The following is a 12,671-nucleotide window of genomic DNA, read 5'->3' as shown; positions in this document are numbered from 1 at the left end:
TATTCCATGTTTATTATTAGGTACTTGCATGAAAAGTGAGAGTCTGCCAATATTACAGTGGCTCTTTAAGATACTTTTATGTTGTCTTCAGCATTTTGCCAACTTGCTGTAAAATACCTTATACATTTTTCTACTGTAGCACATTTTGCTTAAAAGTAGTGTAGCTTTGTCCTCAGGGAAAAAAAAAAGGAAAGAAAACCCAAAAAGCTCTGTGTAGATATAATTTTTTAAAAAGTTGAGTGCTCAAGTAGAACACCACATTTCCACTCCAAAACTGAATATGCATAGTTTCTTGTCCATTGAGGTTGTTATGAATACAAATTTGGCAACAAAATTCAAGCAGTGAAGAGTTTTCACAAGTATTTCAGCTGTGCTTAAAATACTTGTGAAACCAAAACATACACAGCAAGGAACACTGCCAAGCCAACTTTTTAAAAAAGTTATATGTATGTATTTAATACTTTTTTTAAGAACCCCCCTAGATGTCTAAATTGCATTGCTAACTCTTTTTGAAAGTTAAGATCTCACACTAATCAAGTCATAACATTTTCTGCACAAAAGTTACAGTGATCTTTATCCCTCAGGAAAATTTCATTTGTGAAGGTGTGCCTGATGTTACTTAGCAGCAGATACTCTAACAAACCAAAAAACCCCAAAATATCCAAACAAAAATCTCCAAACAGGGCAAACATGGAGTTGAGGAGGAGGAAGCAGGATAACTCTGAGGTTTGGCACTTGGAGGATTGTCTGCTTGTGGAGAGTTCTCTGCCTTCCCCCTGCATTTCTTTATTCTCTGTGCCTTTGATTTCAGCCACCCCTACACCAATATCTGTCTCTCTTCTCATGCTTTGTGCTGCTTTGATGGTGACTATTTTTGTTATTCTCAGTGTTGTCTCTGTCTCTCTCTTATGAAATAACTCACCCTGCTCTGTAATGCTGTTAATTTACAAGGTGCTTTACAAACACAGATAAGAGCCATCCAAGGCTCTACTCTAAATAAGACACGACAAATGCAAGATGAAGCACTTGAGGGCTGCTCAGGAGAGTGAGGACATGGAAATGACTTTATGCAAGGAGCTGAGGGGCTTGTGAAGTGGAGTTTCTGAGAGGAGGTTTAGGCAGGATGGAGAGGAAGTTTGGCAGTGGAAGAAAATGATCAGCTGCAAGGAGCACTGAGGTGAGATGTGAAGGCAGGAGCAAGGAAGAGAAAGGTAGGAGAAAAATCATCTTGGAGAAATAGGGGACAGTGACTCATGAGAAAAGCAGGAGGACACAATATTTATCAGAGGTTTGTTCAGAATGGTCTGGGAGGGAACTGAAGAAATCCATACAGTTTGGGTAGGTTTTTTTTTTTTCTTTTGGACAAAACTTGACTATCTCTGACAGCTTTACAGCCTACCTTGTTCTCAGCCTGTCTGTGATGACAAGCATAGCAAGCAGTGCTTACATGTGGATGTGTCAAAAGTTTCCCTACTGTTTCAGATATCTCTCTTGTATTAAATATTATCCTATCCACTGTGTCCATTTATGAAGGGAAAGATCTAAATATAAAACCTGATGGATGTCAGGAAAGCAAAGGAAGATGAGTGTGCTCTTTTTGTCATCATCATTTAACTGATTGCTCCAACCTGGTCTGGTTTTGTAAGGATGAGGGAAGATAGATTGGAAAACTACTTATAAAAACTAATTTCATAAGAACAGTGTATAAACTCAGGGAATGATCCAGATCCTGTTGGAACCCTGGCTGCTGAGAATTTTAGGCTTTCTGTGCTGGCAGACACTGACTCCCAAGAGAACACTGCATTTGACCTGAGGCCATGGAGAAAGCTTCTAGAAAGCTTCACCTTCTAATAAGATGAAGTCCTCCTCATCATTCCTCCCTACCACGACAGTCATCCTGTTTCGATGGTTTCTCACAGGCACTGATGTGTTTTTTCTCTCCATGCCTTACCTCTGGGACTGTTAGGGCAGCACCAGGTGAAGCAGGGGACGTGTGAGGTGGTGGCCGTGCACCGGTGCTGCAACAAGAACCGGATCGAGGAGCGCTCCCAGACCGTGAAGTGCTCCTGCTTCCCGGGCCAGGTGGCTGGCACCACGCGGGCTCAGCCCTCCTGTGTGGAAGGTGAGAGTGGCCTTGTGATTTCAGGCTTTACCTCAGAACCTCGGGTCCCTCCCCTGAAGATTCCCTCCCAGGTGTGTCAATCCCATCTCCTTTCCCCACCCTGACCCCTCCCAGCGCTGTCTGTCAGTCCTGGAATTCCAGAAGGGCATTGAGTGATTGGCAGAATCAGAGGATGCTCTCTACCCCTGGGGGGCATTGGGCCATCCAGGTGTCCTTTGTCCCTTGAGACCTCCCCTCCTGTACCTGGTTGGTGGCTCCCTACCCCTTCCCTGCCCCTCTCCCCGGTGTTCAAAGGAGAGTTCTGTTGGAGCTGGTGCTGGATTCAGAGGCCTCTGGGCCAGAATAAAGCTCTGGATCCAAACCCTCCATCAGAACTGACTCCTTTCCTTCACCGTTGCCTTAAAGCTTCTCTGTCAGGGGAAAACCTGAGGAGCAGACCCTCTTAAGGGAGGAGGCTCCATCCCAGCACCACCAGAGCTCCTGCAGGCCTGGACTTGTCCCCATGTGCCCAGCTGCAGCACCCAGCCGGCCAAAAGTGTCTGTAGGGTGAAACACCACACACCCAGCCGGCCAAAGGTGTCTGTGGGGTGAAACACCACACACCCAGCCAGGCAAAAGTGTCTGTGGGGTGAAACACCACACACCCAGCCAGGCAAAAGTGTCTGTGGGGTGAAACACCACACACCCAGCCGGCCAAAGGTGTCTGTGGGGTGAAACACCACACACCCAGCCGGCCAAAGGTGTCTGTGGGGTGAAACACCACACACCCAGCCAGGCAAAAGTGTCTGTGGGGTGAAACACCACACACCCAGCCAGGCAAAAGTGTCTGTGGGGTGAAACACCACACACCCAGCCGGCCAAAAGTGTCTGTGGGGTGAAACACCACACACCCAGCTGGCCAAAGGTGTCTGTGGGGTGAAACACCACAGTGCCATTATTTGGTTCAGCACCAAGGGCCAGACAAGCTCAGTCACGTCCTGTCCAGCTATATTGGTAAATATTCCAATAGTGAGAGCCTCTGCTCACTCCTGCCTCCTTAAGATTGCTTGAGTTTATTCTCCTTGATGTCTGACTTCCCACTGCCTCAAAAAAGTGTAATCCTTCCTTTTGTTAATTTTAGAGACATCTCTGTGTGTTGATGATAATGAGCCTGTGCATAAATCTTGGTGTAATTAATCCTCTTAATATATGTGCTGGTCCATTTCATGTCTGTGCCAATAAAACTTCTTAATTTTTTCCCGCAGAAGAATTCTCCTCTAAAACTAGTTTGAAAGCAGCATAAGCCAAGAAATTCAAGCTTATGATATTAACTCTTCCAGATGTCTTAAGACTTAGTAGCTTGGCTGAAAATTCACTGGATAATAAATGCAATCCTGAGACTGGGAATGCAGATGGAGCTGGGACATCTGACATGGAGAGCTTTTCTCTAGATCAATATTTCACCATTTAATTTGCCTATTTTTTGTAGAGGTTGCTGCTCATGTTAAGACAGACTTTTTCTTAATATTAAAGTTACCAAAATCCCTCATTTCATTAATTCATAAGCAAGATCCCGTTTTTATTCTTTTGCACACAAAATTGCAACCGGTTCACTTAAATGTAAAACAAAAAGCTCCTAAGTCCAATTCTAATCTTATATTCAGAAATATTTAGTGTCAGACATAGAACTGTGTTCTATGTGAATGTAAATATGTTCTATGTAAATCTGTGTTCTGTGTAAACGTGAATCTGTTTTTTGATTTTTTTTTACCTATTACGAAGCTGTCAAAACAGGTATTTTTAAAAAGTAGATTTAAAAAAAATTTTTAGATGCCCAGTGTTTTTATGCTTTATAATTCAGCAATACAGTTAAGTTTAACAGTGCTTTTTCTTAGGGAGTTTTTTTGTTAAATCAGAAGTGTCTTCTGCATTTTTAGGTGACATCAAATAGCAGAAATACTTTTACATGTAACAGATAGTAGAAGTCAGGCATTATTTTAAACTCAAAGACAGCAAAGGTGACACTGTCATTCTATGGCAGAAATATATAAATATTGCAGAAGTTTGATTCAGTCAACAGTTGCTGAAGGATTTTAACAGCTGGTTTTTTTATTCAAGTATAGCTGCAATTAGGTGCAACAAAATATTATGAATGTAAGATTTTGACTTTTCAAGTGGAAGCCTTTGATTCCCCCTCACTCCTTAGGGTAATGCTTTAGCAGGCTTTGCTTATTTTTGCCAGCATCTGGGACTGGAGTGAGTTGCTGCAGCACAGAAGCTGAAACTCCCTTTCCTCAGCCTCAGGATCTGATGTGTTTTCTCCCACTCTGTACATACCCTTCAGTAGACTCCTACACTGTGAAAGCAAGAAATTGTTTGAGTCTTCATTTTGCATACTACAGACTCATACAGACATTTAGGGGCTTTTCCCAGCACCTTTGTCCTGAATGCAGGCTTGTTTCATTTGCCCGGAGTTTAAAGGAAAGGATACACCCAAATAACATAATTATTTTTCCAACAAAACAAAAACAAACCAAAAATTTATAAAGCAACTGGCTTGTAGCTTTTCTTAATTTTTATTGAACTTCAGTCCTTATCCAGCAGTGGTGACAATTTGCAATAGGGCAGCAATGTCTCTGCTGCTTATCTGTTGATCACTGCTGTGGTTGGTCCCTGGTGTTCCCAGCTGAAATCACCCAGCCCTGCTTGCCCCAGCAGACCTGTGACTTGCCATTCCTCATTCCCACTGCTCCAGGAAGGATCATGGTGCTTCCTTCCATCCCACACCCCCTTGTTTTGTGTTTTTCTCTGTGCCCCGAGCCCTGTTGGGTGCTGCCATCTTCTCTGGGTGTTTTTCACTCCACCTTTACTGACCTTATCAGAAATGATCTCTCACCTCCCAGGAAGCACAGTCAGGTTTCACCCATTTTTTGTCCACAATCACTCAGGTTCTTGACTGAAGCATGCAAATGATCTGAGACCCAGATGACTGGTGAAAGTTCATACATTTATTTTGTAATATTATATGACTGAAATATTTAGTCTATAAAAGCCAAAGCAGTGTTCCAGAAGTGTGTTTTTTCATAATGCTTTTCAGTAAAAGTGCAAAACAAAAGTAATTGAATGAACATTTCAGCAATATCCTGATGTCAGCTTGCCTGCTTGACACCCCAATTTAAAGGTTGCAGAAGAACAAATATGTCTTGAAATTAAAAGGGAAAAAAAGTGCTTTACAAGAAGTAGACTCCATTATTTTTGTTCATCTCATCTGAGTGCCATCTTTTAAGGCATATGATTCAATAGTTTGTGCACATAGTAGCATAATGCAGACTAGCTGAATCCACATCTTAAGCCATATTTTATTTTGAAATCCAATATAGATTATGTAGGATTGTGTACTGATATATTTCATAACAATTTTCTGGGATTTGATGAGTGCCATGAACAAAGCAAAACTGAGAAATGCATGCAGGTGTTTGTGCTGTTGTTAACAGCAGGTTTATAAGGTCATGACTACATTTCTAAAAATAATAGGCATGGTCTTAATAGAAATTGGCTTAAGGTTAGAGAATTAATAAATTTGCCCAGTTAAGGTGTACAACTGTGGCCTTCCAAAACATATTGCAGGAGTGGCAGTGTGACTGCAAATGGATTTTTAGTCAATATTCTAGTGCTTGCCAGAGGTTTCCCCATTCTTACCTGCAGTATTTGCTGACACACCTCTGGGGTTTACATCTCTGTGCAATTCTATTTTCTCACCCAGTGCAGGAAGAAACTGGAATTTCTCTGTCCAATCTCCCATGTACATGTATGGATTAAACAAGAAGCCTTAGCTTCATTCCCCCTTACAGCAGGTTCTTGACTGAAGCATGCAAATGAAGGAGAAAAGTCATTTTTGTAGTCTGTGGAGATGGAAAGGCACTTCCAGAGGTCAATTCAAATGTTGGAATCAGTCTCTCGTGGTGCCTGCCTCTTTCTCACTTGGATATGGCATTTACCCTTCTGGAGAGCTGGTGAAGTGTTCAGCCACTTTTTAACCTCAAACACACTCCATGTAATTAACTATTAAACCAGTCATTGTTGATTTTATCTTTTGAAATCAACTAATTGAACATGGCACAGACAACCTCCCTGCAAAAAAACCCAACAGTGATAAAAAAGATATTGTTTCTCTTTCCTGCTTCTTTGTTTTTTAGCTTCCATTGTCCTGCAGAAGTGGTGGTGTCACATGAACCCCTGTTTGGATGGAGAGGACTGTAAAGTACTACCAGACTATTCAGGTTGGTCTTGCAGCAGTGGAAATAAAGTCAAAACCACAAAGGCAAGTACAGAGATCACCTATACTTAAAGGTGCCAGTCTGCTGATTGGTCTTATTGCATTGTATCTGTGGGTGTGAGCACCAGTCTTGGCCTTCTCAAAGTTTTGGAAAGCTGTGATTAATTAGTTGCTCTCAGAGAGGAAATACTAGGTCAGAGCTGCCCCTTCACTCCTGCAGTCACACTGAAAATGGTCCTGATTCAGTCTGCAGTGAGCCAAAGAAATTGTTTCATTGTGCTCAGTGCTAGAGGGATAATCATGTTCCACAAGCAATTCTACAATTTGCAGGCTGAGTACAGGGATCCAAGATCTTTACCACTGTCACATAAACTTAGATTCCTGTGCTGGACAGCCTTTTATCTTTTGAAAGTACTAGTCTGGCTTGGGAGTTGTTGGGAACCTGCACTGATGACACTGAGCATCACTAGAAGTCAGGCTGGTTCAAAATATTTCTAATTACAGACCCTGTAGCTGGCCTGATTTGTTTTTTTTTTAAACCAACCCTTTGCTATGTCATCTTATTTCTTAATTAATGGAGAGAAAATATCATGTCCTCTGTCTGCTTGGCAATTTAAAATGAGTTCAGTGCATTGAGGTTCAACAAGTCACAGCAAACTGCATGTCTAAATACATCATAAACCAGGAGTCTTTAGCAGGCAATAGCAAGGAGAGACATATGCTCAGCTTTTCCCTTTACAGCCTCTTCTAGCTGGGAAAGAATGTTCTTCATTAGCTTACAGTCTGAGTTAATAAGCAATACTGTCACCAAATGTTGTTTAGTGAAGGCTGCTCTGAGGAGTGAAAACTGCACTAATTTCTGCATGGATGAGAGGAAATTGGATGTTTTGGGCAGCTGTGGTGTGGCACTGGTGGTCTGTAGACATTGCACAAAGGAAGTGGCATCCCTGCTTGTGGCAGGGGGGTTAGAACTAGAAGACCTTCAAGAACCTTTTCAACCCAAACCTTTCTATGACTCCATGGCCAGTGATATTTATCAAGTGCCAAAGATGTAGTCTATAGCATGCCTGGGTCCTGCTGATCTCCTGTGGTGGACACTACACCTGGAATTTAGCCTGCAAACTCTGGAATCAATGTGGATAACTGGCACTCAGTTACTGCAAGATAAAGATCACCCTCAGCCTTTCAGTTTTTTCCCAGAGCTGATTTTTAACTACTCATTTGTAGATCAGGCGTAGCCTTGTAGCATCCTGAAGGGTGCTCACTGAAGGGTGAGACTGGTGAGCACAAGTTCTAGATGTTGTACAAGGCAACTTCATCTCTGGACATACCAGAAGAGAGCTGACAGTTTATACCAAAAGGGCTTTATTGGAGAAGAGTGAGTCAGGTTAATTATCCTCGAGTGAGGGTTAATTATCCTTGATGCCTTGGACAGATACTCAAGGGGTGGGGGGCAGAACAAAGACTTTTATGTTGGCACTGATGTCTGAATTGTCAGATCCTCATTCATGCAGCTGCCTCTTCCTTCCTCTGGACAGCTGTTAGGAAACTAGAATGGAAAGACAAGTTCCCTTGTCACAGGGAAAAGGGAAGATGGTGTAACATATTTTTATTTTGAAATGAACCAAAGATTTGTCTCAGATCAATAAACAAAATATTTCTTAGGTATGTTATTAAAATTTTACACAAAGAGAGCTATTTCAACTGTCAGGCCCATAGCCCACATTGTTCAGCCACCTGTGAGCCTCAGCAATGGAATGCTCAAATCAAACACATCAAAACCCTTTGGGACAATTACAGAAAGTGTATGCATCCATGATTTTTTTCCAGTTTAATAGTTGCCTTATGTCTAAAACACAATAGTTGAGATCCATTCCATACTAATTCTTTTTCTGTGTTATGCACCAGAGATCATCTCATTACCATTTAAATTTGTAATCAATTTTTAAAGCTTCTTAAGACCCTGGGATCAGTGCTACGTGGGACAGTGGCTTCCACAGGTTAATTATACACTGAAAGAGGAAATGTCATTTAATCAACTTTAAGTCCTCTATCTTCTCGTTCCATGAAAATAAGCAAAAAAAGGGTGACTAAAATATTTGAAGCAGAGGAGACTGCTGACACGACTCAGTGTTTAGATGAACAGTTAGTGTCTGAGTGGGACAGTTAAAATGTGCAAATCTGAGGAATTCGCATCTTCCGTGAGTTCCCTCAGGGAGGGAAATAAAAACTTCTCTATGCTGAGTGTCTGTTTAGTTTTGTGACACATGTAGGCACTGCAGAGCAGAGCTGACAAAGCTTTCCTCCTTCCAGCTGCCTGTTCTCATCCATTTCCAGGACAGGAAATCCAGCAGGACCCTCCTCACTGTGCAGCCAGAGCTGTGCCCTGTGTGTACATCAAAGCTTGAACATGTCCCTGCAGCCCCTCCAGGGTCCTGTGGGAGTTCTGCTGCCTGGGGGAGATTTCTGCTGCAAGAACAATTTATTCCCATGTGCTGCCTGCTCCCTGATTCCCTCCCATAGGATGGACCCCTGGGAAATGGGCAGCAGTTTGCATGAATGGCCCTTTGGGATGTAAATCCTACACTTGTGCTGGAGGCATTGGTGTTGGGAATGACATGAAGCAAAGTAAAACAGATGTTCAGGAGAGGTTGGTGGCAAATGTAATGGTGAACTGCCATTTCTTTATCTGCAAATCCCCCTCATGCTGTCAAATAACATGTAATTGACATTTCTTTGGAGATTCTGCTTCTCTGATATAAAGGTGTGGCTGGGGCAAGTTCATTTATTGTCTATTCATGTGCACAGTTCTCTTGCAGTAACAATGCACTTGATATAATCCTTTTTTTGGTCAATTCTGTGTAAGTAACTCTTTCCTCTTCTTTTATAGGTAACACGGTAGCCAAGGCTAAACCAGAGGGCCACTCCCAGAATTATGGCACATGGAACTGTTCCTTGGTTGTCACACAGAGACTCTTTTTTGTCATGCTGTTATTGCCTTCACCCTTTGAACTTGCAAAGGAGTTGGGAAAAAGGGACAGCAACTGTGGCTTTCAACTTTTCAACTGTGGCTGCAGCTCCTGAACCTGGATTTTGCTGTTCAGTGGTACATTACAATCTCACAAGAAAAAACAGGGAGATTTGATTCTACGTGAAATGCACCTCGGATTCCCAAGGATCTGAGACCTGGCCGAAACCAGTGGAAGAACACACCTGAGCTTCTCGTGGTGCACCAAGGATAAGACTTTCCTAATGACACAAAGATATGTAAAATTGTTTTAAATGAGTTTAGGTCATGAATGTAACTTAGGGGATCATAGAAAGAAAATGCTGATGTTAGAACTGGTACAGATGATGTCTAAGGTCTTTTCAACCTCTATGATTCTATGGATTTGTCTGAGGTGTTTCTTGCATACAGTACAACATAAAAATACAAAGCTGATCCCAGTGAATCGATGGGACTGTGTTAGTAAATTATGTCTTAGTGTATTTTCAACTGTAATTTAGAACCTATCAAGGTGGTATGAAGGTGAAAAGATGGAACTTATAGAATTAGTAGCAATTATTGTAGGGCAAACTTTGGTTATAGCTGTGCAATTAGATTTATTTCCTTAGATAGTTCTAGGTAGTTTAACCTTTACATTCATAAGTGATGGCAGGAAAGCATGAGGAAGAGATAAAATTTGAAAGCAGGCATAGTTTTTCTTGTCCTAAAATAAATCCATTCTCTAGGGGAATAGCAAATATACATATTCCTTGCCTCTTTGAATCTAGATATGGGAAAGAATTTAGCCATTAGCTAGAAATACTCATTGAGATGCCTCAAAAAAAGGAAAGCAGGCTTGTACTGCATAAGGAAGGCTTACTGAAAGGGGAGTAATTTGTTTGGATTTTCATTGCTTTGGTTATATCCTAATAGGTAACATACTTAAAATTCATAAGCAAAATTCTAGATAAAAGTAAATTTTCAGTTTCAATTAGTTCTTGTTTAGAATGATTATAATAATTAAATGTCCAGTTCCTTGACAGACTGAATTTCCAAGTGGTTACATTTTGAGACACATAATTGTTCCCTATTATTGTAGATGCATTTCATGCTCTTTTTCTTATTTGCCTGTTAGAGATTTTTTGTCATCAGTCTTCATAAATAGAATAGAGGGTAGAGGTGAAGCTGTAGCCAGTCTGCTTCCCCTGACATTGCAGCAGGCTGAAGTGCAGTGGTGCAGATGAACTGCTGGTGACCCAGAGACAGAAGTCATTGTTATGCTTTATGTAAATATTGGGGTAACAATGCACATCCAATTTTTATATAGACTGAAAGGTGGGGAAAAAAAAAAAAAAAGCTGTCTAGTACTTATGTAAGTGATTGTGCATAAGCTCTCTAGTGTAGGGGAAAGGTCCCATCAGCAGTGGGAAGCTGTTCAGGGTCATCATAATTATTAACTTCTGATTTGCTGGAGTGAGTGGGAGCATTCAGCCAGTTAATTCCACCAGAGTCAGTGGTGGAAGGATCTGGCCCTGTGTTTTTTTTTGGTTTTGATTTCCTTGGTTTAGGTCACTTTCAATTGTGTATTTGATTACAGCTGGGATCATAGTGGTCATTGTACTCAGTGATAAGCAAACAAGAGATTTTCTCTTCTGTGCTTGGACAGCTGAACAATTAATAGACTCTGCTTGCCCTAATGAGCTCTACATTCCCAATATTTTTCCGTTGTTTTGATTTTCTGATTAAATTTTAAAATTACCTTTACTATTTCTATTGTTTCTCTGCATATATATTCCTGGTGTCATCAGGGAAGAGCCTTTTCATTTGCTATTTGTACAGTATTGACCTGTAACTGGAATTTATTTATTTTGGTAAGCGTTCTATGGTGATGTTTAGTTAAAACCATTGCTGAGATGTTCTAGATGGGAAAAAAAAAGAGTTTTAGAGAAAAGTTGTCTATTTTTGAAGGTAAATACAAAGAAAACAAGTTACTTTCCAGTGGTCATATACTGGATTTGTGGTGGAATTGAGAACAAAACCAGAACTTCTGTAATTGAGTCCTACCCCAAAGGGGTGCAGTATGTCACATACCCTGAAATGGCCCCTGGAAGATGCTTTTGCTGTCACTGAGGATAGGGGGAAACTACAACATAAATTTGGTAGCATGGGATTATGAAATATGGCCCAAATGAATGACTTGCCTTCCTAGAAGCCCAGCCCATGGCAGAGATTTTCTATTCCTAAAGGAGCTTTGTTCCAGAGGATCTTGGGTCGATTTACAGCCTTTTCTGATTCGTTGCGCAGGGGCTGTGATGTGTGCCTGCCTCTCTTTTTGGAGCATTGCTGCTGCTTCCAGTGCTGTTGTCTGGCATCTGACACCAGCTCTGCCCTGCTGCTGAGAGGCAGCAGAATGGAATCTGTGCCAGCTGCTCTGCCAGTGGAAGAGAGAGATCCGTGCCTCAGATCCTTGGTGTGCTCTCTCTGGAGCAGTTTGTGTCTCCCTGCTGGCTCTGGAAGAGCAGTTCTGGTAAGCAGCAATCCTCACCAGCTCCTTGCAGCCTCAGGCTGCTCCCACTGTTGAGCTTCTGGGGGCCAAATCCTGTGGCTCATCACACCCAGGGTTTTGTTTGGACAGACACTCTCCTGTGCTGGTTCAGAGAAAAATCCTCTTGCTCTAAAAGTGGCAATCAGTGTCTTTCCATGCAGTGTCAAACAAAGATTATTGCAGACACTCACTTCTCTGGTGATATATTAATATCCAAGCTGAATGGATTCATCTTCTGATTATACCTTTATCTTATTTATTAACTGTGTTCTTTTTGTCCCTCATCAGGATGACCCTGATGCCTTTCCTTTCCTCCAGGCGACATTTGAGTAGGCATAAAATAACTGTGGCTTCTTTATGGCCTTTTTTCTCCCTTCTGCCTGTCTTTGTAGCCCTCCTTGCAGTTTTGGTGAATATTTTTGAACACAGATTGCCAGAATTATGCGCTTTATTTGGCATCTGCCATTGCTGGTTCTTGGGAGTGTTGAACACTGCCAGGACTGACTGGTGAGGAGCTCCATCTCCATCCTGTCTCACTTTGGGCAGGAAGTGCCACTGTTCACCCCTCAGCCATTCCTTACCACCATCCTTCTCTTCTCCAGTTAGATAAGGAAATATCTGTGGTATCAAAATAAATGCTTGAATATATAGATTAAACTAGATCTACGGCATTTTATTTATCTAGAAATTAAATTATCATAATACAACTCCCTTCAAGGTTTCCCTTGCATCCTACAACTCTGTTAAATCCATGATAGATTTT

The 12,671-nt window shown here is 41.6% G+C and overlaps 1 protein-coding gene across 1 annotated transcript in view; it reads left to right on the top strand.

Moving 5' to 3' along the window:
* Positions 1–9,375, top strand: part of TAFA4 (TAFA chemokine like family member 4) — a 72,819-nt gene extending 63,444 nt beyond the window's left edge. Inside the window, exons 4-6 of the mRNA XM_036391339.2 lie at positions 1,967–2,122; positions 6,298–6,422; positions 9,268–9,375. Coding sequence (XP_036247232.1) covers positions 1,967–2,122; positions 6,298–6,422; positions 9,268–9,279 — 293 coding nt within the window. The 3' untranslated portion in view covers positions 9,280–9,375. The remainder of the gene's footprint in view (positions 1–1,966; positions 2,123–6,297; positions 6,423–9,267) is intronic.
* The last annotated feature ends 3,296 nt before the right edge of the window (positions 9,376–12,671 follow it).

This window comes from Molothrus ater, chromosome 11, assembly GCF_012460135.2.
Source record: "Molothrus ater isolate BHLD 08-10-18 breed brown headed cowbird chromosome 11, BPBGC_Mater_1.1, whole genome shotgun sequence".
Classification (NCBI taxonomy): domain Eukaryota; kingdom Metazoa; phylum Chordata; class Aves; order Passeriformes; family Icteridae; genus Molothrus; species Molothrus ater.
This window is presented reverse-complemented; position numbering and strand designations above follow the sequence as displayed.